This window comes from Trichoderma breve, chromosome 4 (assembly GCF_028502605.1).
Source record: "Trichoderma breve strain T069 chromosome 4, whole genome shotgun sequence".
NCBI lineage: Eukaryota > Fungi > Ascomycota > Sordariomycetes > Hypocreales > Hypocreaceae > Trichoderma > Trichoderma breve.
The window spans coordinates 2889046-2916965 of NC_079235.1; the positions used below are offsets into that span (position 1 = coordinate 2889046).

General features: G+C 51.2%; 9 protein-coding genes across 9 annotated transcripts; 4 read left to right on the forward strand and 5 right to left on the reverse strand.

Annotated features, from left to right (window-relative positions):
* Positions 1 to 230: 230 nt before the first annotated feature.
* T069G_07128 (putative death-receptor fusion protein (DUF2428) domain-containing protein) lies at positions 231 to 5256 on the forward strand (the record flags this gene model as incomplete). The annotated part of the gene is made up of 7 exons (XM_056174338.1): positions 231 to 328; positions 383 to 1233; positions 1286 to 2516; positions 2571 to 2805; positions 2873 to 3704; positions 3761 to 4434; positions 4510 to 5256. The coding sequence occupies 7 exons, from the start codon at positions 231 to 233 to the stop codon at positions 5254 to 5256; spliced, it is 4668 nt and encodes a 1555-aa protein (XP_056027917.1).
* A 335-nt stretch (positions 5257 to 5591) lies between these two features.
* On the reverse strand, positions 5592 to 7608 carry T069G_07129 (uncharacterized protein; the record flags this gene model as incomplete). The annotated part of the gene is made up of 2 exons (XM_056174339.1): positions 5592 to 7006; positions 7083 to 7608. 2 exons carry the CDS (start codon positions 7606 to 7608, stop codon positions 5592 to 5594), a joined length of 1941 nt encoding a protein of 646 aa, XP_056027918.1.
* A 1084-nt stretch (positions 7609 to 8692) lies between these two features.
* T069G_07130 (BAR domain of APPL family domain-containing protein) lies at positions 8693 to 12793 on the reverse strand (the record flags this gene model as incomplete). Its single annotated transcript, XM_056174340.1, has 1 exon — positions 8693 to 12793. One exon carries the CDS (start codon positions 12791 to 12793, stop codon positions 8693 to 8695), a length of 4101 nt encoding a protein of 1366 aa, XP_056027919.1.
* An 809-nt stretch (positions 12794 to 13602) lies between these two features.
* Positions 13603 to 15465, reverse strand: T069G_07131 (eRF1 domain 2 domain-containing protein; the record flags this gene model as incomplete). The annotated part of the gene is made up of 5 exons (XM_056174341.1): positions 13603 to 13781; positions 13887 to 15021; positions 15086 to 15135; positions 15201 to 15285; positions 15430 to 15465. 5 exons carry the CDS (start codon positions 15463 to 15465, stop codon positions 13603 to 13605), a joined length of 1485 nt encoding a protein of 494 aa, XP_056027920.1.
* Positions 15466 to 16055: 590 nt separating this feature from the next.
* On the forward strand, positions 16056 to 16594 carry T069G_07132 (uncharacterized protein; the record flags this gene model as incomplete). The annotated part of the gene is made up of 2 exons (XM_056174342.1): positions 16056 to 16367; positions 16424 to 16594. The coding sequence occupies 2 exons, from the start codon at positions 16056 to 16058 to the stop codon at positions 16592 to 16594; spliced, it is 483 nt and encodes a 160-aa protein (XP_056027921.1).
* Positions 16595 to 16964: 370 nt separating this feature from the next.
* Positions 16965 to 19123, reverse strand: T069G_07133 (uncharacterized protein; the record flags this gene model as incomplete). Its single annotated transcript, XM_056174343.1, has 6 exons — positions 16965 to 17464; positions 17507 to 17840; positions 17890 to 18261; positions 18368 to 18497; positions 18570 to 18739; positions 18884 to 19123. The coding sequence occupies 6 exons, from the start codon at positions 19121 to 19123 to the stop codon at positions 16965 to 16967; spliced, it is 1746 nt and encodes a 581-aa protein (XP_056027922.1).
* A 1483-nt stretch (positions 19124 to 20606) lies between these two features.
* On the forward strand, positions 20607 to 21707 carry T069G_07134 (ribosomal proteins l2, RNA binding domain-containing protein; the record flags this gene model as incomplete). Its single annotated transcript, XM_056174344.1, has 5 exons — positions 20607 to 20655; positions 20734 to 20841; positions 20935 to 21318; positions 21428 to 21525; positions 21582 to 21707. 5 exons carry the CDS (start codon positions 20607 to 20609, stop codon positions 21705 to 21707), a joined length of 765 nt encoding a protein of 254 aa, XP_056027923.1.
* A 1274-nt stretch (positions 21708 to 22981) lies between these two features.
* On the forward strand, positions 22982 to 24370 carry T069G_07135 (pfkB family carbohydrate kinase domain-containing protein; the record flags this gene model as incomplete). The annotated part of the gene is made up of 4 exons (XM_056174345.1): positions 22982 to 23033; positions 23200 to 23658; positions 23776 to 24271; positions 24331 to 24370. 4 exons carry the CDS (start codon positions 22982 to 22984, stop codon positions 24368 to 24370), a joined length of 1047 nt encoding a protein of 348 aa, XP_056027924.1.
* A 616-nt stretch (positions 24371 to 24986) lies between these two features.
* On the reverse strand, positions 24987 to 27878 carry T069G_07136 (est1 DNA/RNA binding domain-containing protein; the record flags this gene model as incomplete). Its single annotated transcript, XM_056174346.1, has 4 exons — positions 24987 to 26608; positions 26664 to 27535; positions 27597 to 27710; positions 27841 to 27878. 4 exons carry the CDS (start codon positions 27876 to 27878, stop codon positions 24987 to 24989), a joined length of 2646 nt encoding a protein of 881 aa, XP_056027925.1.
* Positions 27879 to 27920: the final 42 nt, after the last annotated feature.

Sequence of the window (27920 nt, forward strand, 5' to 3'; positions counted from 1 at the left end):
CTGGTGCGAAAGGGCAAATTTTTCTCACGTGCTCAGCCACGTGCAGCCTCGAAACTATCTGTTGACTGAGGATGAAACTTAAACGAGTGACATGATAAAGAAAAGCCGAGGGCGAAAAGGCTAAATCCATGTATTAGAGTGGAATTCTTTGGTGTCGAGAGCAGCGGCATCTTCTTCGCAAAGTTTGCGTTCATTCGGTGTGACTCAGTGGACAAAAACTTTCGCCTATCATGCCGGGTCGACTCATCCCGGAGCATGTTGATCTGCTCGGTAACCCGAGTCCGGTGATGAAGTGGCTTGAAGAGCAGGATGTGGGAAGTCAACAGAGGTGCGAGTTCACCAAACTGCCCCTGCTGCATGTAGCTTGCTAAGTTGTATGTAGTTATGCCACAAACATCTTCGACACGATCCTGGGAGAAGCTGCCCAGCCTAGATCGGTCTCGGGCAATGCCTGTGTGAGGCTTTGTGGCTTTGTAGAACGAGTTTCCAAGTCTGAGTCAGAGCCGTTTCAGTTGTGGGCGTTTTCCCAAGATGTAGCTTTGCGGCTTTACGATTTTTACATCGATTGGAATGAGTTTGATCATCATCGGTCAATGAGACTTGTCCTAGACCTGATAGCACAGCTTCTTCGGAGAAATCCTGACAAGAAAGCAGCACTAGTCATACGAGATTTGCTCTTGGACAATCTAGTCTCGATTGTCATCGGCCGCTCAACCAAGCCTGTAGCTAAATCGGCCCTAAAGACTCTGGATTACTTTCTTGCCAAGGGAGTTTTCAACCTGGATGACGTCAAAGCCACTCATCTCTCCTACCATCAGGAGCTATCTCAGGCTGCTGATATCGAGATATGGAGCGTCTTCACAACGGAGTTGCTGCAATGGACGAGGCTGCACTTTATCTGTCCGGCCGCCGGAAAGTTCATAGTGAGCTTGTGTCGTGCCCTGAGGAAAAGAGGCCATGAAGACTCTACAGGCTTGAGTATAGACACATGGCATCGCTGGCTGCTCGAGTTTCTGGCACAAGAGCCAAGTCTTTTGGAAAACTTCAAAAACTATATATTCCTTCCGCTCTTCAAGGTCGACAGGCCAGAAGGTCTGAAATTTTTACAGAGAGTGAACCAGCATGAGTCTAGTTCAACGGTTGCGCCCGCCAATGAGGATTTCGACGCAAGTGCACTTCTTACTTTGGCTGCTTTAGAGACTGGAAAGAAAGTTGGTCTTGTTGAGGAACCCTGTAAAGAATAAACCCCTTCCCCTTGCTACAAATCGATGCTGACGAAGATTAGACCTTGGCAGCGATCAATCGAACGAAGACAGCTCATCGATTACACTCCGAGAACATGCCCTCGAGAGCGTGTTAACACACCCTTCTCACGAGGTCCGAACGTCAGCCCTTAGTCTTCTTATAAGCTCGCCATCAACGACGCGACCATACTCTGCTACCACCCTGGACTTACTTAAGAAACATTTGGCCACTTATTTTGCTGATCCTGATGCCAAATTTCGAGTAGATGTCTGTGCCCGTGTAAGGGATATGTTTAAGAGAGTACGAGGTGCAATCTCGATATTGAAGAAAAGTATCCCGCGAGCAAGGGCAAAAGCTCGAAAAAATGCTTCCAAGGATATGACATCTGCCGCTGGACAACAAGCGCTATACCGCACCAATATAATTTCATGGCCAGAATCTGAGCTGGTGTACTGCTTGGAGTACCATGAGAAATTCTTACACTGGTATCTAGGATTCTTATGTGACGAACTGTCTCCTACAGCTTCTTACCAACGACATATTACATCCCTTAAGAGCTTGATCTCTATACTCCGCATGGAAGGAGATAATTCAAAGACTTGGGAGACGCCAGAAGATCAGCAGCTGTTTTTCGACTATTTTGATGGGAAGTGGCTTCGAGCACTCGCTGATCTAGTAATGGATCCATTTGATGACGTTCGGGATACCGCCTCACTTGCACTGGCCCAGCTATTTGCTGATAACAGATACGGAAAATTCACCCTTTACTCTACGAAAGCGAACCAAAAGCCTTCAGGAGAACTTGAAGAATTATTACATCGAGCTGAAAAGGTGTCAATTCGCACTGCCAGAGCTGATCATTCTGATGGTGTTGCTAGAGCCTCGCAACTTCTCTATAGATTCTTGGACACGGAAGATGAACGGCTGAGTCTTCTTTCAAAACTTGTTGATACACTAGATCACAAGATATCAAGAGCTGAAACAGACTTGGGGCAGGCTGTTCTAGAGCAGCCGCTGCACAGTACCTTTGCATCGCTGTGCTTCACTTGGCAGGCCGTTTCTGAAAAGAAGCTGTCAGAATCCGAGGCGGAGTCGGCTTCCGCGCTACAAAACAGGATGATTGATTGCTGTGAACGAGTATGGAAAGCTGTTCGAGATGTCCTTTGCGATGACTCTCCTGAGGGGCATCTGCCTGAGGAAATGGAAGATACTGAAGGTCTTGATACAAAGGGTCTCTTGAGTTACAGCTTTCGTGCCATTCACGAATCAAGGTTAGTTGCTTTCGATAAGGCCTATTGCGGATCTCTTGGCTAACTGCAGTTAAGCAATCTGATGCGGACGATTGCGCTGAGTATGAGAAACCGCTCTCGCGAGGGGCTTATTACTCCATCTCAGAAAGCCTTTGAGACCATTGGAAATCTGGCATTCGAACAGCTAGCCAATTTGAGGCATCGTGGTGCATTCACAACCGTAGCTGCAACATTTGCGACTTGCTGCCAGTTGACCAAGCATTTGGATCCCATTGAGGACGAGGTATCTCTACTCAACGTATGGTACAAGGTTAGTATCCCAATCATCTACTATTTCTCTCTATGAGATAGTTATGTTAATGTCTGGCTTGTTAAAGGGCACCTTGAACGAAATCTTCACTCAAAGATCTACAACTCGAAGATCTGCTGGAATCCCCTCGATGATGACGGGTATTCTCTCGGCAAATGCAGCTGACCCATCATTCGAGGACGCAATGGCCAGACTCATCGAAATAGCGAGTATTGAGGCCCACGTGGTAGAAACAGATGGATCCAATCTGCCTCAAGTCCATGCTTACAACTGTCTCAAAGACATCTTCAAAAACTCGCTACTGACATCTATGGGGAATAAATCTGAGAAATATCTTCCCCAGTGCCTTGAACTGGCGGCTAGCGGACTCAGGTCAGAGGTCTGGGCGATTCGGAACTGTGGCTTGATCTTCCTTCGCAGCTTGATCGATAGCCTCTTCGGGTCACAGGAGAGCAAGGCGATGATTGAAGCTGGTTGGGACGGAAAGGCCAACAGGATTCCATACCACCGATACCCTAACCTTCCGACAGTGTTGGAAAGTCTCCTTAAATCTGGTCACAAGATGGTGACCTCAGCAAATGCCACGTCGTCTGCCGAGTCAGTTTTCCCAGCCTTGGACATTATCCGTCGAGCAGGGCCCCCCGATCTCCTTCGAGACGAAATTCAGATTCATGTCGCTGCATATCTATTGAGCCCTGTATGGCATGTACGAGAAATCGCTGCCAGGACACTGTGTTCCTGCTTGCTGCACGACAAATGGCTTGGCGTTGTTCAAGATTTGATTCACAAGTCGTTGAATGACAAGACCGTCAACAGACAGAATCATGTACACGGAGTTCTCCTATCACTAAAGTTTCTTGTTGAGAGGTTTAGTGAAGTAGCACCAGATCGCCTCATAGGTATGCAAACCTTGCAAAGCTTTCCAAGTTAGTGATTTTAACTGACCAATCTATAGCTGATTTACCTGAGTTGACGGCATTCCTTGAGTCAAGCCACATTGATAGCATATATGTTGACTGCCCAGACATCATAGCTGCGTACCTGGAAGTTATCAATATGATATGGATGTCCCAAATCTCCAAATCTCAGCCCTTACAGCCACCCAAAGTCTTGGTACCCACAACAAACGGCTCTGCGTTGCTCAAAGCTCAAAGTATTATAAGTAGAATACTTTCCTTGTCTCAAACCAAAGAGCCCGTTGGGCAGGTTAAAGCTTTACTTCGTGAGAGCCGCATTGGCGCCGACACGATGGTGGCAGCTCTGGAGTCGATACAGAAACTGTGGCATTCGGCCTCATCCCCTGACCACATCAGAATCGCCCTGTGCGATCTGTACATTGATGTTTGTCTCAGAACTTGCTTCATGGAGCCTCAGGTAGTGGCTATTGAAAACCTGGTAGAGTTGATAAATCAACTCATTACAGAGGACAAGCTCGGCTCCCTGCCTATAGCCTCTCTGATGGACCTGTGGACGATACTACCCCAGCGCCCACTGAACCCATCTCTCTCCAATGCCATTGTGAGAGCCAGCGGCTGCATAGTAGCCGCTATGAATCACACCAAACGCCTTTCAACGTCGGCTCTTCGGAGTTGGGGCGAAATGGTAGCTGATGCAGGATCAGACGACAAGGTCAGTTCCAATCTACTGACTTCTTCCTTTTCCACCGACCTTGAAGACTGAATAAAGATGCTGACTTATTGACAGAGTTTTGACACTCGCTTTGCGGCAGCTGAATCTCTTTGCTCATTCTTCAGTGTAATGGGAACATCCTGCACCAGTGAAGAATACCTCCCTGTCATCGTAGCCCTCTATGATGCCATAAATGATGATGACGATGAAGTACGCGAGGCCGGATCCGCCGCAGCAAGAAGTATTCTCGGCCAGAATCTAGCTCCTCTCGAAGCCTCCGGTCGTCTTCTTCAATGGCTCGCCCAGCACTTTGGCAGCAGCGCTGAATTTAAAGCCATCATTGCTAGTCGCATCACCGGCCATCGGGCCTCTATGGCAATTGATAAGCCGTGGGGCTCACCTGGAGCCCAACTAGATGCAGCTCTCAAGTCTGACGACTCTTTGTTCGCAGTAGAAGAGCAGAATCTCTTCATAGACGAGGTTCGAGAAGCCAATCGCTGGGCTGCCGTCTTTCAGAACATAGCATGGGATGAGAAGAGCCCAGAAGACGCCAAGATACTCGGCAAGTTGGACGAGTGGATTTGCGATGGCCTGGCGCAGATGCAGCAGCTGATAAAGCAGGAGGACGGTCCTCTTGGCTGGGCATCGAATCCTCACGTCTTTGCCATTGATACAACCATTCTTCGGGGCGCTGTGACATTGAAGAGAGGTCACGGCACTGAGAAGCTACGCCAGGCTGTTGATGATGTCAAAGAGTTGTTGAGGTTGCCAGAGCATGATCGGGTTTCAAAATTGCTTGTACAACCATTAGAGGAGAATTAGAGAGGGGAAAATAGACTATAGAATAAGGATTTAACAGGTTGTATAATGAAATTAAGTAAAGCTAAGAAAGAACTGTCCCATGTAAAATAAACGACCCTTTTATCCGAGTCCCATGAATTCCCATCCTGACCCTGATTCGCTGTAAATGTATAAGCCAGAACACTCCGACTCCTCCCTGGCCAAAAGAAAAAAGAAAAAGAAAAAAAATACAAGCTTCAACATCTTTGTATAGTCACAAAAAAACACCCAGTACCATGCAAGATCCATCATCCTAATGAGAAATATCCGCAAGCCCCTTTAACATAGTGCACATTTTTTCCTGTGTATAACCACTCTCATGTCGACTTGGTGCTCTCCACCCCTGAACCCTTAGAAGACGCGGAGGCTGCCCTATCAAACCCCCCTAACCGTCCCAGCTTCGCCGTCAACATGGTATTCTGCGACTGAAGCTGGCCGACCTGCGTCTGAAGGATCTCGACCCGTTTCAGCGCCACGTCTCTCTCCGCCCGCGTCTTCTCCAGCTCCATCGTCAGGTTCATCTTCTCTTCTCGCTCCGCGGCTTTCCGCCTGCGGGCCTCCGCCTTGCGCTCCTCGTGCACGCGCTTGTCTTCTAGCTTTTGCAGTTCTTTCCTGTATTTTGCTTCTTGCTTGGCGATCTCTTTCTCGTGCTTCTCACGCATCTTGGCCACCACTGCTTCGTCCTTCTCCTTGCCGCCGCGTCGCTTGCTCTCTAAGCGTTGCTGCATATGAGCCGTCTTTTCATCGAGCTTTCGCCGCTTCTCTTCGAGTTTCTTAAGTTCTTTTTCTAGCAGCTGCTTCCCTTGCGTTTTGGACTCGTCTGAATTGCTTCCCGCGATACTTCGCGCCCGATTCTCTTCAGTCATAGATCTTTCGAGGGCAGACCTAAATGTACGTATGGATGATGTCTCGCTTAGTTCGGACAAATCAGCATCTGTCTCGTGCTCCTCAGCAGCCCTGGATTCCAGATCAGTTAGGCTGGTCTGGCTCTCTTCAGGGGTTCCCAGCTGCCGTAGTCCACTGGCAACGACCGAAGATGCCGCCTCAAATACCCCGCTTATGATGCCGTATATACCGTTACTACTGGGTATACTTTGCACTGATTCTCTCCTCGCTGCTTCGATCTCTGCGTCTCTCTTCTTGAAATCGCCGCTAGGGTGAGGCTTGTGCATGGGAAGCACCCGCGGGCTACCGGTTTCACGTGGTGTCTCCGCCTCGGCAAGTTTGTCAGGACTTCCCGGCTTTCCAAGGCTCTCGATGCTCTTGGAGTCGAGAAGCGAGAGGGCCGTTACCCACTTGACAAACTTGCTAGCATCTCCAACAATGCCCGGTGGCGTGCCCTTTTCCACCATGAAGCGCGGCACGCTGCCGCCTGGGTCGCTTCGTGTTATCATTATCCATTCAACGGCCATGGACTGGTGGTCGCGTGATTCCGAACTAGAGCTTCGAACTTCTTCAGAGCTCTGGTCTGTCGAAACCAATGATGTTTTAGATGCAAGGGGGTCGTTCTCGACGGGCACCTCCCGAATCATCTCGACAGATTCGTACGACCCGCGGATTATTCCCGACCGGGGAGGACACTCGTCATGAAGGCATGGTTTTGATACGATAACGTGCTGCCGCAGAGGTCGCTCTTGGTCTGCTGGCTTGTACTCAAAATCGGTTGTAAGGAGAAGTGTGATGAAATCTCTCGGGGCGGTAGGGCCAGGGAATTGCGCCGATAATTGGAACACTATAGAGAGATGCGTGTTAGTCCATATACACCCAAACATTTCAACCACAAGCATATCACGGGGCGATGTACTCACCACTCAAGTGTCCCGAACCCTCAACTTGTTGACTCTCAACATGCCTATCTGCGCCAACACCTCGAATGTTTCCGCTGCCCGGCGAGCCTTGTACTTTGAGCGTCTCCGGAAACTCCTTCTCGAGGCCCGTCTTCCAGTTATCATACGTCAAGCCATGGTGAAGGCTTCGTCTAGCGAACCACGCCCCCTTGCCATCCTTTGCAGCAAGCTTCCAGACGCTGATATTGAGCGGATTGTCTTTGGCATTCATCTTGATCTCCTTCCACTCCTTTCGCAGCTGCTGGGCCATGGCCAGTGACGACCCGGGCTGGCGCTGCGAATATGATATCTCGGCCTGTTCGAAAACCGCCGCCGCTGATGCCGCTCCCGCTCCCGTCGCAGTGGCCGTAGTCGGAGACGGCACCGACTCGACGACGGTTTGCGCATCAACGAAGGCCTCGTTCATAAACGGCTTGAGGTCGTCGACCGGAACCTCGTCCCACTCGATCGGCCCCAGTGCCCGCAGCGGCTCGTGATGGGGCGACATAGCGTGTGTATGTGATGAAGGGTTAGATGAAGCACAAAGAGCAAAGAAAAAAGGACGGCAAAATCTACAACGCAAAAGCAAATCACAGTGAGATTATGAGGGGAGGAAGTTTGGGCGGAAAGAGAAAAAGACACCAAACAAACTTGGTAGATATTACAAGCAAGTACTCGAGCAACGATGGATTGGGTTTCGTAGTGCATTTCGATAAGCCTCGCCCGGCCTGGCATTGAAGCCGAGGGAAGCCTGTGGAACCCACTAAACCGGCGAAGCTTCCAGCGGGTGACAGCAAGCGCTCAGGCCATTCCTCTGTCCCTCCAGCGCTCGTCCGGGGGGGCTTAGCGGGCTTAGCTGTTGCATCCCCGGCCAATTATCTTGACGTCACCGCAGAGTCACGACTAGCGGCGTCTGAACATTGCCGTTTCCAGCCTGTTTCAAATGCTGCCGTAATCCAGCGTCATATTCCAGGGTAGGCGAGAAAGTCAATGATGAATTATATGCAGTACGCAATGCCTATCTTGTGAGCAGTGCTGGATCTGCAGAGCTAGAGTAATCTCAGGCTCATTCAATTCCAAAAAAGGCTATTAATAGTCTAGTTATCATCATTGATTGCAAAGGACAGAAGTCAATTCGCAGTCTTCTGCTGAGTCGCGCCGGCTATTGTGCCTCTCCGATCAAAATCGGACCTCGCACCTCCGACTCCACCGACTCTTGACCGGCTCCTCCGGACTCCCGATATCTCATGTTGTAGCTTATGATTTCAATGATTTGCATTTCACATCAGCAAGCACCGAATAGATTATGTGCAATGTATGCTTATATACCCATGCTATCTATATATAGAGAATGTCAAAGAAACACACTGAAGAACAAGTAAAAGAGGTAGACAAAACAAGCTAGAATCCTGCCCAAGACGTAGTAATGCCTGGTATCCTCAAAACACAACCAGCAATAAAACAATACAATCAATTCACTTGATCAAGCAATTAATCCATCAACCCAGCCAGCTAACCAGCCAGCCAGACAATCGCTTTGCTCCCAACACCCTCTATGCAATGTTCGACCGCACCCGACCTGATTCTGGCTGTTATAGGTTGGACAACCTTCTCGCCTGCACCGCAGATGCATGGTCGCTCCGACAACTTCCACAGTAATCGTCACGCCATGCCTCGAGGGCTCTCCTCCGATCCGGCGGGATTGAACCCGCGGCCTTTTGCGACGACGAATCGCTCGTCTTGTCCTTACCGCCGCTCCTGCCCTTGTCGTCGTGTAGCATCTCCTCGAGATTATCGCAGAGAGACTTTTCATTCTCCAGCCAGTTTTCCCATTCTGACTGCAGCATTTCCCGCTCAACGCTGTTGACGACCCTCATCGCTACAAGCAAATCGTGTCGGTACATCCCCAGCCTCTGTCGTGTTCTCCGCAGCCGTCGCGCCGTCGCCCGGCTTGATGGCAGAGATAGCGAGGCTCCCGCTTCCTCCCACGGAGAATCCATACTTGTCGTATCCAAGAGCTCCCTGAATGTGCTGAAACATGTGCTGTTTTGAGGGAAAGGCGGCTCATCATTGTCGGCGCCGGAAGCTTCGTGTAGATCCGCAAGATAGATTGCCTTGCTCATCATGTGGTTCGGCGACACGCCAACTCTGCGCATAAAGTTCGCCGCTCGCCGCTCCTGCCACCAAGTCAACGACTCTGTTGACGAGAGCATCAGGTTGGTAGCTATGCTCAGTCCAAGGAGCAACAGAATAAGCCGATGTGCCGTCACAACGTCGAATACCTTCTTCAACACCGCAATGATCCACAAAATCACGGATGAGACGACACTTTCGCCAAGAGACCGGACCGTCTCAAACAGCATGGCAGTGAGCGTGCGAGGCTTGATGGCCTGCCTCTTCCTCGCGTCGGTTGGCGCTGGTGAGAAGACCACCATCTGCGTCTGGTGTCCTACCTGGCCGTATACCTGTATGGCTCTGTTGGTGCGACTTCTCGAGCCCAGTTTGTGAACCTGATCTGTGGCGAGTTCTGCCAGCTCCTCGGCATCGCTTACTGCATCACGGAGAGCCTGGCGTTCCACCAAACTCTTCGACAGAGGCGGTGATTTCGACCAGTCGACGCGGACGTAAAACGCCAGCTTGCACTTGGACTTGGCCACATATGTGATGACGACCTTGGTCACCAGCTTGAAGAATTGCGAATGAGGGAGGTGCCACGCAGTCCTCGTATGCGTAACCACATACGTGACGTGATCGTTAAACACGTCGATTGTCTGGAAATCCCGTATGTCTGCCGTCCGCGACCGGCCAAAGACGTCAACGTAGTCTATCTTAAAGTGAAACTCACGCTTCATTGGCTCTTTGTCACTTCCCGCTGACCATGGTCCCTGAGCAATCTGCTTCGCACGGTGCTCAAAGTAGAGCTTGGGGAACACAAAGCTCTTGTCTCCAAACAGGACATGAAAGCATGCCTTTGCACTAATTTCGAAATGCCTTTCAGCCGCCATCTCTTTCATGTCATCCGGCTCGTAAATAACTTCATGTTTTGGTAGGTTCAGTTTTGGCGGCAGCTTCTGCCCAGAAACCGGGGCTATCAGGCGCGGCAAGGGGCTAGCACTCCGCTCTACCGGCCCTCCCAAAGCTGTACCGTTGTCCATCGGTGTAGTAGACGATATTTCTTCCCAGCTCTCGGCGCTTGGGCTCGGTTTCTCGTATTCGTGCTTGTCAATGTTAACCAAGGCACTAATGATTCCCAGAGTATCCAGCGGCTCTTCTGCCTGCAGGTTGTCTACTAGGAGATTAAGACGAGCGTGGAGTAACTTCAGATCGTCAAGGAACACCTTGACAGTGATCCTTGTATATCCCGTATCGTTGAGCTCCTGGCCCAGATGCAGGAAGATGAAGTCGCAATCTCTGCCGGAGGCAGCAGTCACCTCGGTGATGATGTCCAGGTGGATACTATAGGCAGTGACCAGACCCAACTGCTGGCCATAGAAGTACATATTCTCTGCTGTCACGTAAATTCTGCCATCGCCGGCAAGTAGTTCGCTTTCAGAACCCCGTTCCAGCGAGCTTGACCAAGCTGCTCGGAAAACAAGCACCAGTCTTTCTTCTGGTGGCGCGTTGGGGAATAAAAGCCTAAACTGTGCATGTTGGATTTTCAGCTCGGGAGGGTAGCCGGCCGGTAGAGACTCGCTGGCCTTCTTCGCCTGCACTGCCTCGCCGAGCGGTGTCTGGGCGCCTTCAGAAACCACAACGCCGATGGGATCGTCGTCGTCAAGTCGGGTTGCCACAGCTGGCTCTGAATTCATGTTGCCCCAAACATTGCTACCCCAGTAGTTGGCTACGACTGATGTAGGAAGCCTCTTGCCTTCCAAGACATGGCCTCGTTCTCCAGCGATGAGCACAGCGGTGCGGCTCAAGCTCGTAATAGTTGGAGGGCGGGCTAGAGTAGGAGGGGCAAGTGTGCCTGGCTTGTTGTCCAACAGCGGAAGCGCAACTCCCGTGAACTTGGCCTGGCCGGAAGATGTAAGGGAAGAAGAGTTTCCTACGAGCTGAGAGCTTTGATTCCCAGAAATCATGCTAGACAGGCCTCCGGATGAGCTAGACGTTGTCAACGTGGGCTCGGGGCTGGCGCCGAACGTCGCTTTGCGGTGAAGGTCAAGCTTCTGGATGATCCTCGCTGCGTGTTCTCGACCGCTCTCGCCCTCCTCTCGCGCTAGGTCTCGCCCAAGCGCAGATATTGATCGACGAGACAAGGTCCCGTTAGGATCAATACTCTGTCGTGCGGATGCGCCACCTTCTGCCCCTGGAATAGCCAGGTTGGCTGTGCGATCGGTGCTTGATACAGTGTCGTCCGATGAGCCCATTTGCGCATCGACGCTCTTAGCTGAAAACTCTGGGATGCTTGGGGGGCAAATTGAGAATGCTGGGTCGATGCCACCGGTCAGGGCACTGTTGTCTCTGTCCATGGTGGCCTCGAACGCTTTCTTTTTTGTTACTTCAAAAACCTCCAGCCAGTCCATCAGCTCTTTCTGCGTCTCAGCTTGCATCAGCATGCTGCGACTTTTCGTCTTTAGTTCGAAACAAAACCGTCGTTCCTCACCGGCGGCCGGCTTGACATTACAAAGTAGCACACCAATTTCATCTCCTTGTAGAACTCCTTGCGGTCCAGGGGTGAGCCATCCAAACACGCCATCTCGGCAGTAGTACCACCGCCGAACCCAGTTGTATCTGACTGGCTTGCCGCTAGCAACTCGCAAAAATAACCAGCCTTGTATCTCAGTAATTGCGGCGCCCTCGTCGGTTGGGCGTACGCTAACAGGTCCGCGTGAGCCCAGGAAGGCTACGGTTGAGGTGCTATAGTCTTCCAGTTCTCGAGAAGGCTTGAACCCCTCAAAGGTCGCATCGCTAATGTCCTTTCTCGCGTTCTGCATCTCCCGTCTGAAGACGTTATCTGACAGTTCCATTTCCTTGGCCCAACCCCGGACACGGTCCAGCTCTCGGCTCCATCGGGTGGCACTCGCGGCTGCATCGCGGCCCCGGTTCATCTCCTTCCATATATCACAGCAGACCTTAACAAGCAGTTGATCCAGAGAGAAGCGGAGCTGGGGCGCCAGCTGGCAGTAATCCATGGCGGCTTGGATGTATGACTTTCGATTCTCGTATACGGAGAAGGCATCTTCGCGGAGGGCAGAGGGCTCCTTTGTTTTCGACTGAGATGTATAACGGGCGAGAGTCGTGTCGTAGGCTTTCTGAGTCTGCTCCAAGCTTCTCCTTATCTCCTTAAAGTTCCGCAGTTCCCCCGTGAGAAACGAGCGAATGGGCTCGATGACGGCTGTTTCCATCCGTTTCTGAGTGTTGAGTAATTGCGTCCATAGCTCTCGCGTGCCTTCGCTGGTGCGCTTGAGAGCTAGAAGGGTGTAGTCGTTGTCGATGACGTTGTCGGGGAAAGGTGTCGTCTTGGAGAGGTAGTTGTTGATGGTATCTTCGAGAGAAAGAAGCCCGCTCATGAGCTTCTGTGTCGAGGCGACATAGCCATTGAGCCATTTCTCAACGGCGTCAACCTGGTCGGCAAAGTGAGTAGCGGTTGCGCGGAAAGTTGGCGAATCGAGGACCGCTTCGTTGAGCGTCACAGGAACAGCACGATCTGCGGGTTTCGGCGCGGCCGCCGCAGTGCCAGCTGCTTCTGGCATGGTGACGATATTTTATTGTTATCTGGATTGCAACATTGAGAGCGGCGTTTGTTTATAATAAGAGACCGCGGTTATTTGAAGCCGCTTGGAGAGGCGCAAGCCGGCTGTGTTTGCTCTGTACAAGTTAGGAGGTCGTCGTACAGTATCGAGGCCCCCCAGTTGCATGGGTGCTATGCTATTACTTGTGGGGTCAGCGAAATGACCAGCTTCACCAGCAGCGACCGTTATCGATAACACCGCGACCCTGATGACGTATTCATACGCCTGCGCCGGAACATTTACGTGTATCTGTACTCCGTACTCCGTATTCCGTCCTCAGCCATAGGTTTCATCGTATAGCTGTGGGTGCTTTGGCAAAGCTACCTGGAAGGCGGTGCATTGGGAGGGCGTTCTTTTACTTCCCTTTTGGGGCTTTTTGCGGGGAGGACAAAGGATCGTAAAAGTATCGTGGCCTCCACATCTTCGAACGTTGGATTGTCTTCTATCAAAAAGGAGCGTCAAATTTCTATTCCTTGCTACTTGTCCTGCAAACTAGCTTTCTAATATTTGAAACTGGTCTGTAGGCAAACCGGAATGCCAACTTTTAAACCAAGGCCACGCGTTCACCTCTAGTATTTGACGGTAAGGACACGTAAGCACGAATATTCCTCTTGTCTGAAGGCGACTCTCAGCACCTACCCCATTCAATCACGCCGGTCCCAGCTATGCAGACGACACCTAACACAAGCCGGCTTTAGTCTAAGGACGTGTAGGAGGAGCGCATATTTGCGTACATGAAATGCTTACCCTCTTTCCTTTGATGATGAAACTCAAGTGGCCGTCATGGCCGCGCGAAGCGGGCTTGGTCGCGACGTCTGGTGGGCCTGATGAGAGGGCAGTTGACCAGCATTTCGCATCAAGCGCCTTTGAGCAAATGACAACGGCGCGGCATCTCCTGACCCAGACAGGTCGCGAGGCGCGTCGTTGTCGTCGTGCGCGGACGGGTTAACTTGAGTGGATCCCTCGTTCTCCACGAGGGAATCGGTTGGTCAATCTTTCCTTCAAGTTAGCCTCCGTTGTGGTGGAGATTCAGTTGTGAATCAAGTGCTCTTACCGTCGTAGTAGTCATCATCGTCATCCTCGAGATCTGCCAACTGTTCAAAGTTGACCTTGTAGCGCAAAATGCCGCCAATACCACCGAAACCCTTGACAAACTGGTTGCCCTCAGTGGATCGGTCAGACACGAATTCAAGGGCGGTACCAAAGTCCTTGTAGTGCTCAGCAATCCATTCAAGGAATGATTCCTGAGAAACAATATCCATCTCTTGGCCAGTGGCCTTGTCCAGGAACTTCTCTCGGCTGCTTTGTTCCTGTTGCTTGGTTGTGTGCAAGATAATCTCAGCACCCTCACTGTCCTTAAGAATCCAGCGAGTGATCTCAAGGTTCTCAAAGATGATGAGAGTCTCAACGGCACCAAGCTCCAATGCCTTCAGAGTATCGTCGATACCGTAGCAGACCTTGCCAGTATCCTGGCTGATTTCCTCAAAGTACTTGCCAATCAGCTTCTTCTCCTGGATGAACTTGACGTTTCCAAGAGTCTCGGAGGACAGCTCAATGGCCTGGTTGAAACCGTTCTCACCACCGTAAGAGACATCAACAACCTTGATAACTTTGACCGCCAGACGGTTGTCGAACATGTCGGAGGCGTTAAGGTCGTTCTTGAAATCGGCGGAACCAGCAAGAATGAGACCGGCAACGTTGACCTTGTCGGCAGTGATGAAGTTCTGCACAGCCAACTCGGCGACTTTGCGGACGTAGTTGTGACGCTTTTCCTCACGAAGACGGGCGAAACGCAGAGCGGATTGACCACCACGTCCGTGCTTCTTGGGCAGATCGACGGAGAACTTGTGAACGATTTCACGGGTGTTTCCACTGAGAGTACCGAACAATGCGCCGTTACCATCCATGATAATGAAGCCAAACTTCTGGTCGGACTCGAGCAGCTCGGCCAAGGCCTCGGTGTGGAATTTGTTGTCGCAGAGGTACAGCGAAGTGTTGATGGGCTTGAAGGGTTCAAAGTCAATGTTGACCTTGCGTTCTTTTCCTTCCGAGGTCAAGATTTCACCACAGTACACGACCAAGCCATTCGGAGGAACCTTGTTGTATAGCTTAAGACGCTGCTGGGTCGACGTAATGGCGGACAAGACGGACTGTCGGTTGACACGGGACTTGATGTTAGAGGCAGTACCCTGCGGGGCTGTCAGCAAACTGCTCGTGAAAAGGCCAAAGTAGCTAATGAGGGTTATTTCGTACGTATTCTTCAGCCAACATCTTGGCAATACGCGACACTTGATCCTTTGGAGCTGCGTCAGGGTTAGCATCGTTGATCGGGTGGTCGCGAGGGCGGTCTGCCGGGGTCGTCACGTACGGATAATGAGGGAAATCATAGAGGTTCCATTTCCGCGGGCGGCCTCGAGGCGCTTGATCAACTTCTTGATCTTCCAGATCTCGATCTATTCGCAGTCGTGTTAGGCATTGCTGCTGTATACTCGGTGTTCTTGATGCCAGCGCGGGGCAGCAAGGAAGGAGGGGCAAATCAGGGGCCAAAAATATTTTCAGGTATTTTTCGCCTTTTAATTTTTTTTTCTTAGACTCACGTTCTTCTCCGCCTCACCGGCCTGAGGGTCACTCATGTTGAAGGAGGGTAAAAGAGGCCCTTCTCTAGAAAAAAGAAAAAAGAAAGAATTATCCCACCGCTAGACAAGTCCTTGATCGAGAGCGCCGGCGCGTGAGAGCGTGACACTGGCTAGTCGAAGGGAGCAGCGTTTGTTTGTTGGAGGAGAGTTGGGTTTGGGTTGTGGAATTTTACCCTACCCCAATGGCTGGCGCTACGCAGCCCCCAGAACTGCTAAACGCAGCGGGTTTTGGGCCAAGAGATCCGCCACAAGCCGCCTAAAACGGGCGGGCCGACAAGTCACCTTGAGAGCCCAAGGCGGAGTCTCAAGGTGTTCATCTTACCTTAGTAAGCGCTCGACGTCACAGCCTAAGGTACTCGCTGAGGCTGGGTTGTGGTCATCGCCCATCCGTCGGTTCACCGCCCGGCAAAACCCGCGAGTTGAACGATCCCAGGACGAGGCTTGGAAGTGATTCACGGCGACATCCGCTGAATATCCCGGCACGCGCTTGAACCAGGACGCGGATTGGAGCCTAGAGGCGGCGGAAGTCAGACGAGCCACTTGCGTCTTTCTTGAGAGCCTTACGCAGGGCTCTTCAATCCCTCACCATGGCGTCGTCTCTCCCCACCGAGCTCGGCAGTACCATCCAGGCCGGCCATATCAGAAGACATCCCGACCCTCGACAAGACATTGCACCATCAACCGCCGCCGACAAGAGGCAGCTAGTGGATTTCCACAGCGCGAGACGCAGTGACATCGATAACGACGACGACGATATCCCGTACAGCGTCTTGCGTCCTCCAAAGAAGCACTACAACCTCCCACCCCTTCCAGACCTGCGATTCGAGCAGAGCTATCTCCACAGCATCGCCTCAGCCGATACGTGGTGGAAAGTATTACTCATTACAGCTAGGGATCAGGTGGCCTACGACTTCCTTGCAAAGCTCCGGTGACTCATAGCTAACAGGGGAAATAGGTATTGATGCCCTTGGCTCAAGGTGTTCTTCTCAACTTGGCCTTGGTTGGATGGCAGCATTGGAACAAGAATGCCAGAGTGCACGGTGACTCAATAGGCATTCGCCTGAGGAGGTGGTGGTATGGAGTGAATAATTGGAAACTGCCTGCCCCTACTAAGAGACGGGTGTAGAGAAACATGGCAGTTGGTTTAAAATAAATGTAAACACTCCAGTCGTGAGTATGTATTACTACTATCTTGCCGGATAAGAAAAGATTCTGTCCTTTTGTCTAACTTGTAAATGAAAGCAATATCATATGGCTTCTAGTTCCCCCTTTTCCACGTCCGTAAAAACAACCCGTATTCGCGCCTCATAGTTCAGGTCGCAAGCCCTCTTGTGAGATTTTGAGAGCGACCCTATTGTTCCTAATTTTCATTTCCCCGTTTCTAGATCCGTTGGTTCAAACTGATAGTACACTAATAAATTTATCGGACCGTCCACCGCTTAATTAACCATAACTCCCAAGATGAAACATTAGTTGCTGAGCCAAACCAGCGCGCCTCATTCATGGCTGATGATCTTCAAAGTTCCAGGCACTAGCTGCGCTGGTTGCTTTTCAGGGCTACCTCTGAATGCCAGTGAGGTTGCTGGTGCAGCTGAGGCGACAGAGGATTGGATTTTGACTTGCTGATCTGTGATTTCTGGGGTCTTGTGTCTCTCGGGAGTCTTCGCACTGAACATAGGCACGGCTGCCCCCGTTTCAAACGTTTGCTGGACTGGGGTAGGCGTATCTGGCGGGCCGGTCGGTGCATCCTTCAGGTTTCCTTCGCTTGGGGTGGGAAGCAGGTTTGCTGCTCGCTCACTCGGAGTGAGAACCCCTTTCAGCTTGGGTGGTGTCACTGAAAGCTTCACGACCAGTGTTTCGGGTTGCACATCCAGGTCATCTTCGTCCATTGCCTCATCCTTGAACTCGTCCTCGTCCTCCGACTCTTCCGGAATCTGGGCCTCGACATCATCTTCATCATCCCCAAACTCAGCATCACTTTCTCCATCGTCCGTATCTGTGAAGTTGTTCGCCCCAGAATCCGCCGCTGCCGACCTACGTGGTCGTCCGGCTGATCTCTCTGTAGCAGCCTCGACAGTGTCTCCTTGCACCTCATTTGGGAGGTCCTCTCCTGTAGTCACATTGAGCCGGGGAGGAGCTCGAACAGTGCGACCACTAGATGTAGTGACAGGGCCCGTCTCCGCTGGTGTGTTGGTTCCGGTATTGCGAGCTGAGCGCCTATAGCCAGTTGAATCCGAGAATATGTCTTCATCGTCGGAGTACGTGTACTTCATGCGCTTGCCGCGAGTACGGCCTTCGTATAGTGAAAATCCAGGCTCCGGGCGCTTGAACTGTTCCTTGCGCAACTGACGATACTCTCGCCGCTTTCGTTTCTGCTTCTTTGTTAGCTCTGACCGAATGTGGGCGGGCAGTGTTGGTTACCTCGTCTCCTGCCTCGAAGCGGGGGATGGCCTGGAGAATCTTCTGGCTGAGCTTCCTGGCTTTGGGGCCTCCATCCTTTGTCTCAAGCTTATCTGCAAGAGCCTTGAGCTCTTCAATGCTCCCAGCGACGCTCCACCAAGTACGGTTAGTGCCAGCAGGATTGCTCTCGCGGTATACACGGAAGGCGGTATCATCTTGTCCCTCAACCAAGAAATATCGGCGCTTGTCTCCATCAGATCCCCATGGCTGAACCGCGCGCGGTTGATTAATGTCGTCCTCGTGTCGATTTTGTTTGTAGGATTGGTTGATTAAGCCCTTGAGGGTATCGGACGATGCCATGGCCCAAAGAACAAGAATGCGCAAAAGGTTTAACTGCGAGAACCGTTTCATCAGTCAAATGTACTCCAAAAGTTTTTCTTTTTCTTTTTTCTTTTTTCGCAAATCAAGAAAGCCAGTAGATGATAGAGAAAGTACTCACTCTTTCGGTTGGGTTCATGGAGCTAAAGGTTGCGCCGCCAGCAAGGGGGTTCTTGTCCTCCCATGAAGAGGGCCATTGGTTCTTATGAGATGCAATTGCATCCTCCAAAGCTCTGCCATAATGACCTGCCCTGTAATTTGAAAGGAGGAGAGAGGTATTAGCCTAGGCGCTCACAATGTTGGATGGGACGGATTAAGCATACTTGACATCTTGCTTCCGGTTCAGGAGAAGTCCGAGGACGGCGCACAAAAAATGCTCCGCCCGATCACCTGGTATAGGTTCGACAACGTCTCTTTCCAATTCTTGTGGTCCGAAATGTGCGAGTGATTTGGGAAATGCGTCGCTGAAGCGGCTTCGGAACATCACCAGGAACTGCAGCTGTTAGTTAGTTGAGCCCAATGACGTCTGCACGCGAAATTTCGCGTCACTAGACACTGTATACGCGACCTGTCGCCACACAGAAGCGACGAGCATTGAAGGTCGAGTAACGGAGCTTGTGAATGGAACAAAACGCACTGCAATATCAGGATTGTCGGCGAGGACATATTCGTGAGGTGGCGAGGGCGACCGTTTGCGCGGTGGCGGCGAGGGCTCCTTTGGTGGCTGCTCTGATAACTTGGGGAAGAACTTTAGGATTCCCGATTTAGCTGCGGTCGGCGCGTCGTCACTGAGATCGTCCAGCTCGGCATCCGAGGGGATAGGCGACAAGGACGAGAGAGACGAGAGATCGGAGGAGTCGTCTTCTACGGCAGCCATGGCGCTGAAGCTGGGTATCTGCGATGCGAGTGCTGCGAGTGTGAAGGAGGGAGGTGGAAGAAGCACGTCGTTTGTCGACAGAGATGTGGATGCACTAGGTAGCTACGGTTCTGATAGGCCACGGGCGGCTATCAAAGTGGTCGTCACCAGTCACCGAACCAGACAATGCAATGTGAATGAAGAGATTAGAAGCCGCTCTGGGCTCAATCTCTCTTCTTAGGGGTTTAACTTGTTCATCCTGTCTTTACACCCAGGCCGTATTTCGGCATAACCATTGCCCGCGCATGCCACAGCTCCCGTCTCATCTGGCCCTCACAGAACGCGGCCAAAGCCAAAGTAGGCAGAGCTATGGCCAGCCCGAGACAGCCTGTCCAAATTAAACGCGAGCGCCCATAATTCAGATCCAGCACAGGTCGGGGCCTCAAAATCATGGCTCAGGGTTCCATCACTCCCATCCGGCTTGAATTTACGAGTCTCTCCCCGCATCAAAGCCCTGCACCACCATCTGTCAGGGTACGGAGCAGGCCGCTGAATGAACGCTTCCAGGAGCGATGCCTAACAAGCACGCTCATCAATGAGAGCAGTATTCTTCAGCGACGATGGAAGATTGGTGCCCCATGTCGAGCTCTTTCACGTGGGCGAGAATGCATGATAGCAGGAGCATAAGAAGTTGATATATCCCAGAGTTAGCAAGAGAACTGACTTCGCATTGGATGCACCCAGTGAAAAATGCTTAGCAACATGTTGATTCAGTGGCATTCCGCACACAATCTGGCGCGTCTCATGTCTTTGGTAGACGCTCAATCTCACGGCACGTCCACTCGGGTCTTTGCTCTTGGATGAATTAAGGTACGGAGTAGGAAATGTGGGGTTCTTCAAGTCCCCTGCACGGAAGAAAGCGGTCGACAAAATGATAAGCGAGTTCGAGAAAGGCAAAAAGGGTTGCTGTCAATTATAAGTGAAAGCGGGCAGATACCTTGTGTGCACGTTAGATAGCAGTTACTAAAGAAATATAGATATAATAGCAGCTACTAAAGAAATATAGATATTATAGCAGATACTCTAAGAATAGGTGTATAATCTAACGTTCAGATGCTCGTAATCTTCTCAGTCTCGGTTTTCTCTGTCCTCCGCTTGCCCATCAAGCCCATGCACGGCAATTGATTGCACTTTGCCGTCCCATTTTTTTTTTTCTTGTCCATCGCTTTTGGGACCCTTGGAGAAGTGGAGGTACAAAGTACTTCCGGGCTGGCCAATGCGCGACGCCGAAAAGTTCAGTCACGTGGTCAGGGTTCCTCTTGTGCGGCAAAGGTCCCGCACACAAAAAATTATCAGAAAGCGCAAGCGAGCGCCTCTTTGTCAAAACACCAAGCGGCCGGACTCAGGTAAAGTTACCAACTTCTCGCGCTGCCGGTGGCCCAGCACTGACATCAATCCTCTTCGCAGCTACCCGTAACATCGCAGCCAGCGACGTCGAGTCACCATGGGTAGAGTTATTCGCAACCAGAGAAAAGGCCGTGGCTCCATCTTCAGTGAGTAGCTGCCTTCCGAGATACCTGGGCATTGGGTGAAAGATGCGTTTGGAGATTTCTAACAATTTGGGAAAACAGCGGCCAACACCCGCCTGAACAAGGCTCCCGCCAAGTTCCGCACCCTCGATTACGCCGAGCGCCATGGCTACGTCCGCGGAATCGTGAAGGACATCATCCACGACCCTGGTCAGTCCCCGAAACGAACATCTTGGAAACCGACGACAGATGGGAATCCATGGGCCGAATTGTAGCTAACTAAGGGCTTCTTTGTGTGTCTAGGTCGTGGTGCTCCTCTCGCCAAGGTCCAGTTCCGCCACCCTTATAAGTATAAGCAGGTCACCGAGACCTTCATCGCCAACGAGGGCATGTACACCGGCCAGTTCATCTACGCCGGAAAGCGCGCTGCTCTGACCGTCGGCAACGTCCTGCCCGTCGGTGAGATGCCCGAGGGTACCGTTGTCTCCAACGTCGAGGAGAAGATCGGCGACCGTGGTACTCTCGGCCGTAACTCTGGTGGCTACATCACCATTGTTGGCCACAACCCCGATGAGGGCAAGACCCGTATCAAGCTTCCCTCTGGTGCCAAGAAGGTCGTCCACTCCCGATCTCGTGGTATGATCGGCATCGTTGCCGGTGGTGGCCGTACCGACAAGCCTCTGTTGAGTATGTGGAACCCAGATCCTTGATTTTTATCTTTTCTTCGCGAGAAAAACAGCATGAAAAAACAATAGCGAAAGAGTTGGAATGGTCTGGATGCTAACAATTGCTACAGAGGCTTCTCGTGCCAAGCACAAGTTCGCTGTCAAGCGTAACAGCTGGCCCAAGACTCGTGGTGTTGCCATGAACCCCGTGGACCACCCTCACGGTGGTGTAAGTTTTCCCAACTCGATTCGGCGGACTCAAGCAGATACTGACCCCCATTACAGGGTAACCACCAGCACATTGGTAAGGCCTCTACCATCTCACGGTACGCCGTACAGGGACAGAAGGCCGGTCTTATTGCTGCCAGAAGGACGGGTCTGCTCCGTGGTACTCAGAAGACAAAGGAGTAAGGTGGCTAAAATTCATGGTCTCATTGGGATGGTGTTACAGTGGCTTTCTTACTATGGATGGTACTGCTCAGGAACGAAACTTGACATGGCTCCTCTGGCAAGTACTATTATGACATTTCGTTGCAAAACAAAAACAAACGACGAGCCAATTTCCTTGCAATCTCCCGACGTGAATAAGCCGGCGCATGACAGTGAGGTGGTGAAATGGTCATATATACAAAGAATAGATATCCACGTAATTGACACTTAATCCCATGTACAGCTGAAGAGAGAGGAAGAATTTGGCATGTGAATACACAATACAGTGCTATGCTTTGATGGTCTCTACTTGCCCACTAGCTATCTCCCCATGTAAGCAATCGATATTATCTGCTACTTGGCTATGCTCCCAGATCCTAAGTGGGAATTGTATCCCCATGGAGTATTAACTATCTCCTATCGGCGAGTTTCTTTTGAGGTCGGGGCATTCATCCAGCTGCCCCGCCATTCATCCTACGAAACTAAGAATTGGCTTGTCAATGCGCTCTTAAATCAAGAAGTGACGAGATGTTTTACGAGGGAGAGAGGGATAGATATTTGTAGAATCTCAAGGCATATCTATCTACCTTACCTACCTAGATACGACACACCGCATGTAATATGCAAATGATGCAAGTAAAGAAAGTCACCCACTCCGGCGCAGGAATCGGACACAAAAACTGTCGCCTACTGCGGAAGAGCAGGGGAAGGGAAGAAAGGGCCGGGGCCGCAAGGAAGACGCAAATCCCTCCTCTGCAGCTTACATGCTTTCTTACATGCGCACACATCCTAGGTCCTACTGGGTTCTGTAGATATCAACAACGGAGGCCGATGGAAACATGTTAGACTGGTATTTCGTCAATTGTTGAATTGATTTAGTATTGACTACCCAATGATTGGAGCATGAGATACATTGCTATAGCTTCCCAGCTCAACAATTCCAAAATGCGGCGGATATAGTCGGTTAGGTACTTTAGCATCTGGTGTGACGTGCATTGCCCAACATGTACCCTGTCAGCTGCAGCCGCCGAAGAATGGACAAGAAAAAAAGACAGGGGCCATCTCTCATCTCATCCAAAACCCCCACCACTACGAATAAAGTCTGGTCCGCTCAAAAAACCACAATCCCGCTAAATTATTACTGCGACAAGCCCCTCCAACCTCCAGTTCCTTTCCACCTCCATACTTTCCTCCAGGACCTGTTGCCATTCAGTAAAAAAAAAAGCTCTAGTAAAGAAAACCAAAAGTCAATCGCAATGGCTGCTCACAAGGAATACGCTCTCATCTGCCTGGAGAACCCTCTCCTCGGTATGTCTATCCATTGAAACAAGAATGTCGTCGCAGCACCAGCAGCAGCTGTCTGTCTGTCCTCTTTCTTGTCCGCTTGCTTGCTCTTTTCCTCTCTCCTGTTCTCTCATACTTTCGCCTCATGAATATAGATTACCATTCACTAACTAAGCAATTCCAATCACAGACATCCAGGCTGTCGGCGACCAGGCTCTGCTGGACAAGTACAACCTCAAGGCCAACGACGCCATCCTCGCCGAAGAGAAGCAGATCCCCATCTACGAGGACCTCCTCAACAACTTTGACGCAAAGCTCATTGCCGGCGGCGCTGCGCAAAACACCGCCCGTGGCGCCCAGTACATCCTGCCCCCCAACAGCGTCGTCTACTTCGGCGGTGTCGGCAACGACAAGTACGCTGCCATCCTCAAGGATGCCGTCAAGGCCGCCGGCCTGCGTGTCGAGTACCGTGTCGATGAGGCTCACCCTACCGGCCGATGCGGTGTTGTCATCACTGGCCACAACCGCAGTCTCTGCACTGACCTCGGTGCTGCCAACCACTACGGCCTGGACCACCTGAAGAAGCCCGAGATCTGGGCCCTGGTTGAGAACGCCGAAGTTTTCTACATTGGCGGCTACCACTTCACCGGTAAGTCAAGAAGCAAGAGGACGCATAATGCTCAATCTAGATTACTTCTAGCTATTATATCTATCTACTCATTACATCATGACAAGGCCAAAGATGCTAACGTTCGTTGTCTCGCAGTTTCCCCTCCCGCCATCATGGAGCTCGCCAAGGAGGCCGCCGAGAAGAACAAGGTCTTCGTCGTCTCTCTCTCTGCTCCTTTCATCCCCCAGTTCTTCAAGGAGGTTGTCGACGCCAGCGCCCCCTACTGGGACTACGTCATTGGCAACGAGGCCGAGGCTGCTGCTTATGCTGAGGCCCACAACCTTCCTTCCAAGGAGCCCAAGGACGTTGTCAAGGTTCTGGCCAACCTGCCCAAGGAGAACACCAAGCGAAAGCGTGTTGCCATCATCACTCAGGGCACCGAGCCTACCCTGGTCGCCATCCAGGGCGAGGAGGAGGTCAAGGTCTTCCCCGTCCGCCCCATCGACCCCGCTCTCATCAACGATACCAACGGTGCCGGTGATGCCTTTGCTGGTGGTCTGGTTGCTGGTATTGTCCAGGGCGAGTCACTGGAGGCTTCCGTTGACAAGGGTCAGTGGCTGGCTAAGCTGAGCATCCAGGAACTTGGTCCTTCGTAAGTCGACTCTTCATCCGTCATTCACATTCTAATCTGAGCTAACTCATCCTTTCCAGTTACCCCTTCCCCAAGCAGGTCTACTCTGCATCATCGTAGAGTGCCTAGAATAGCGCATTGCTCTTGTAGATCCATTCCCAGCGGCTGGGATGGAGAGGAATTGGCGTTGAGGGATTAAAACGGGAGAAAAGGTTTCAACAACGGCGTTTTGCATCAACAGGGTAGAGAGCCTAGAAGCAGTGGCTCCCTTTGCATAGCGATTTGGTATCCTCCACGATACACAATCAGTCTTTGTCTTTTTCTTTTTTCGATGCTGATGCTTTCAATCAGTTTATGATGAACGATAGACCAGATTTTACCACCACAATATTATTCTTATTTCTGGCTTGAAAATTGCAACTTAATTTCCTTCCTTCAATTTGTGCGTTGTCATTCTTTCATCTGACGAAATGGGTATATCAAAAGAGCCATCCATCAATAAAATCAAACTGTGTCGCTTTCCAGGTCGTCGTTGCGTAAAAAACAATGCTGTCGAACGAAGCATCTAAAATTCCAAATCATACATATCCTCAATATTAAGTCATGGCCTCTAAATAGCAATGGCTCACCATGCATCACATACACAACTCCAATGCGCGTGAATCCGGATTCGCCTTTATTTTCCCTCAGCAGGCAAGACGCCTCTTGTTCCAAGGTGCTTTCGTGAACTCTCCATCTACCTGGAGTCTTGGTAAGCCGATCTCATGACGGCCCTGTTATAATCTGATGTCGTCTGGTCGATTTGAAAATGACCATTAAGTGCTTGGTTGGTCTCTCTCAGGAGGCTGTTCCGGAGGATGCGACCTTGATCTGCAGCAGACTGCGTGTTGTACTGCAAGCCGTTCGGTTGAGTGCCGTGATAGAGGCTGCTTGGGTGCGAAAACGCAGAAGTGTTTGATGAGATTAGCGCTGGTCCGTAGTTTTGCTGCTCCTGCATGATGGTTGCAGCCGTCGGGTTCTGTGACCAGCGGTTGAAAGTTGAGGTGCGTGGAGTGCTCACGCTGAAAGCCTGCAGCAATTGCTCCTGGTGAAATGTCCGAGCAGCTGGGTCTGCTGGGCTGCCAATTCCGTTGGCGATGCTGCGCGAGAAGCTTCCGGGTATATCGCGGCCAGGCGTGGTAAAAGGGTCTTCAAGGGGTATGTTTTCTGCAACGGACACATTTGGAGAGTGAGTTGCGCTGCGGTGATTTTTTGTAGCGTCCCGGCTCATAGGCGGTGCGGATTCCCGAGAGAAAATCGGGTTAGGCGTGCCGAACCAAGACCACGGAAGGGACTCGTATCTACGTGATGCGACGGATGAGGTAGGACTTGGCTCAGTTCTCAAGGGGCCTACCGCATCATTTGCAGATGCCGGCTCCTTAGGAGAACGCTCCAGGTCCATTGGAGTCGGTGGCCTCAAAAACTGGACCACCATATCGAGGACGGTCTCTGTGGCTCGATCCATCACTTCCGAATCTTCATAAATGTCATCTGAGTTATTCAGCAGACGTCGGCTGGCCTCCCTCTGGGCTTGTTCTGAATACTGCACCGCATTCGCCGTTGCGGGCTCATGAGAATTCGCCGTCCCCTGAGTCGGCTCTTCTTCCTCTTTAGCAGGCAAGATGCCAACCGATTGAGTAGTGGTATCTGTAATATCCTGTGCCACAGTCGGCTGAGCTTGCGGAAGCCCGGCATTGGGCTGATATTCGAAAACCAAAAGAGTTCCATCAACTTTGTAAACCAGGGGGAAGGTGTCTTCATTAGCCAAGAAATAAGCACAGCGGAGGATATCGAGGATTCTTCCTATTCTTTCACTCGACTGGGAGGGGCAACCCTCAAGAGCTTGAGAGTAAGGCTTGCGGGTGCCGTCCTCGCCGCAGTAGGCTCTGCAGTATTCGGGAAGCTGCTCTTCGTTCAGTGGCTGAAATCCCAAGATGAGAATGTCCTCTGGAAGCAGATAGGGGCAAGATTTCAAGTTCCCTATGTTGTAGTATTCGTCGCAGAGCAAGGTCAAGACCTTGGCCACCCCTTGAATCATGGTAGGAATGGACGCTCCAAACGCATCTGCCAGGCCGGAGATTTCGTTGCGGCGGGCCACGAGCCACATGCTGTATATACGCAAAACGGGAAGTAGGGCTTCAACGACAGACGTCTTTGCTTTGCCTGTCTCGGTATCGTCTGGCTGATGGTCGAGGCCTTCGGCACTGGAGACGGCCTCCCGGAACTCAGATTCGAAAACCTTGCAAAAAGTGTGAAGGAACCTTGCGTTGAAGCGAAGTGTAAATTGGTAGAAGCGCATAGTCGCTTCTGTCTGCTTTTCTATTTAATGTTGGTCAGTATATTGTCATTATCATAGAAATATGTCCTCACGTACCAGTATAGCGAGTCGTGGCCATATGATGCGCTAGCATATTGACCATTACCATCTTTAGAAGGATGTTTAGAGAAGTGGCATTTTTGCAAGCCATTTCTAGCCTGTGCATCACTTCCCCCTCCAGTTCGTCTTGCTGATGGAATACCTCTCCTTTGTAGAAAAAGGCATGCAACTTCACAAACCACATGGCAAAGTGTGCTTCCGGAGCAGAGATGTTATGTCTTGACCGGGATCCGTTGGGAGATAGCATCGTTTTAAACTCAGCCTCCAAGTTGAGCTGGGCGTTGGGGTGAGGCGAGTCCACAGCCAAAGCGCGGTAAAAGTTGTAGACAACATCAAGGTGATTGTCCTGTTCAAGGTGAATAATTCCCGTCTGGTGAAAAGCGAAGCCAGATTGAGGTTGAATATGGTGAGCCAGCCCGTAATACACCAAGGCTCCTTCATAGTCTGAACTCTTGTGGCGAGCTTGAACCCGGTAACGTGTCAGGTCTCCTAGGTGGATAAGCGTAAGATGGCAAGAGTACAAGATTTTGCGCTGTAAATCGTCCGAGACTGGGCTGATCTTGGATTCGACAGGCAATTTCTCAAGCTCCATCCCTTGCGCGATTCGTTCAAGCTCTGGAATATCGTAGTAGGCAGCAAGGCGCTGGACATAACCCTGATAAAACTTGGCGGCGATTCGCAGAAAGTTGTGGTACATCTTTTCCACCTTGCGCTTCTCGACAGCATGGGAAGATTGCTTAAGGCGGCTTAGGATGTGTCGATACTCGGTATTAACCGTAGTGTGTGTGGACCATAAATGCTCCTCCGTCTTCTGGGTGATGGCATAGTCAAGATCGTGAAAAATGGTCGCCACACAGGCAAGGCGGAATCTGCAAGAGAGTAGCGCGTTAGTCAAACCCGATTCGAAGGTTGAGTATTCGGGTCGCATACTTATCCAGAAGATTGTCTATGGCTTCGAACTTGGAAAGATCGACGCCAGAAGCATTTTGGGGCATGAGTTTGCCAACGTCTCTTACGAGCAGCTTGCGTAGCTTCTGGGCGTTACTATACCGGCAATGTCAGTCCTGTTTTCAACTCGAGAAGTCCCTCAAATCGCTGCGCATGAGTGACAATCGATTCTACAACAAATCTCGAGGCGATGCGCAAGGATTCGAAACGTTCGGGGTGTACATACCGCCAGGCCGTAGCCGCTGTAGGGGCAGAAGAAGCCATGTTGTAGTTGGACTCGATATGCCCCGGGAATCGGCAGGTGTA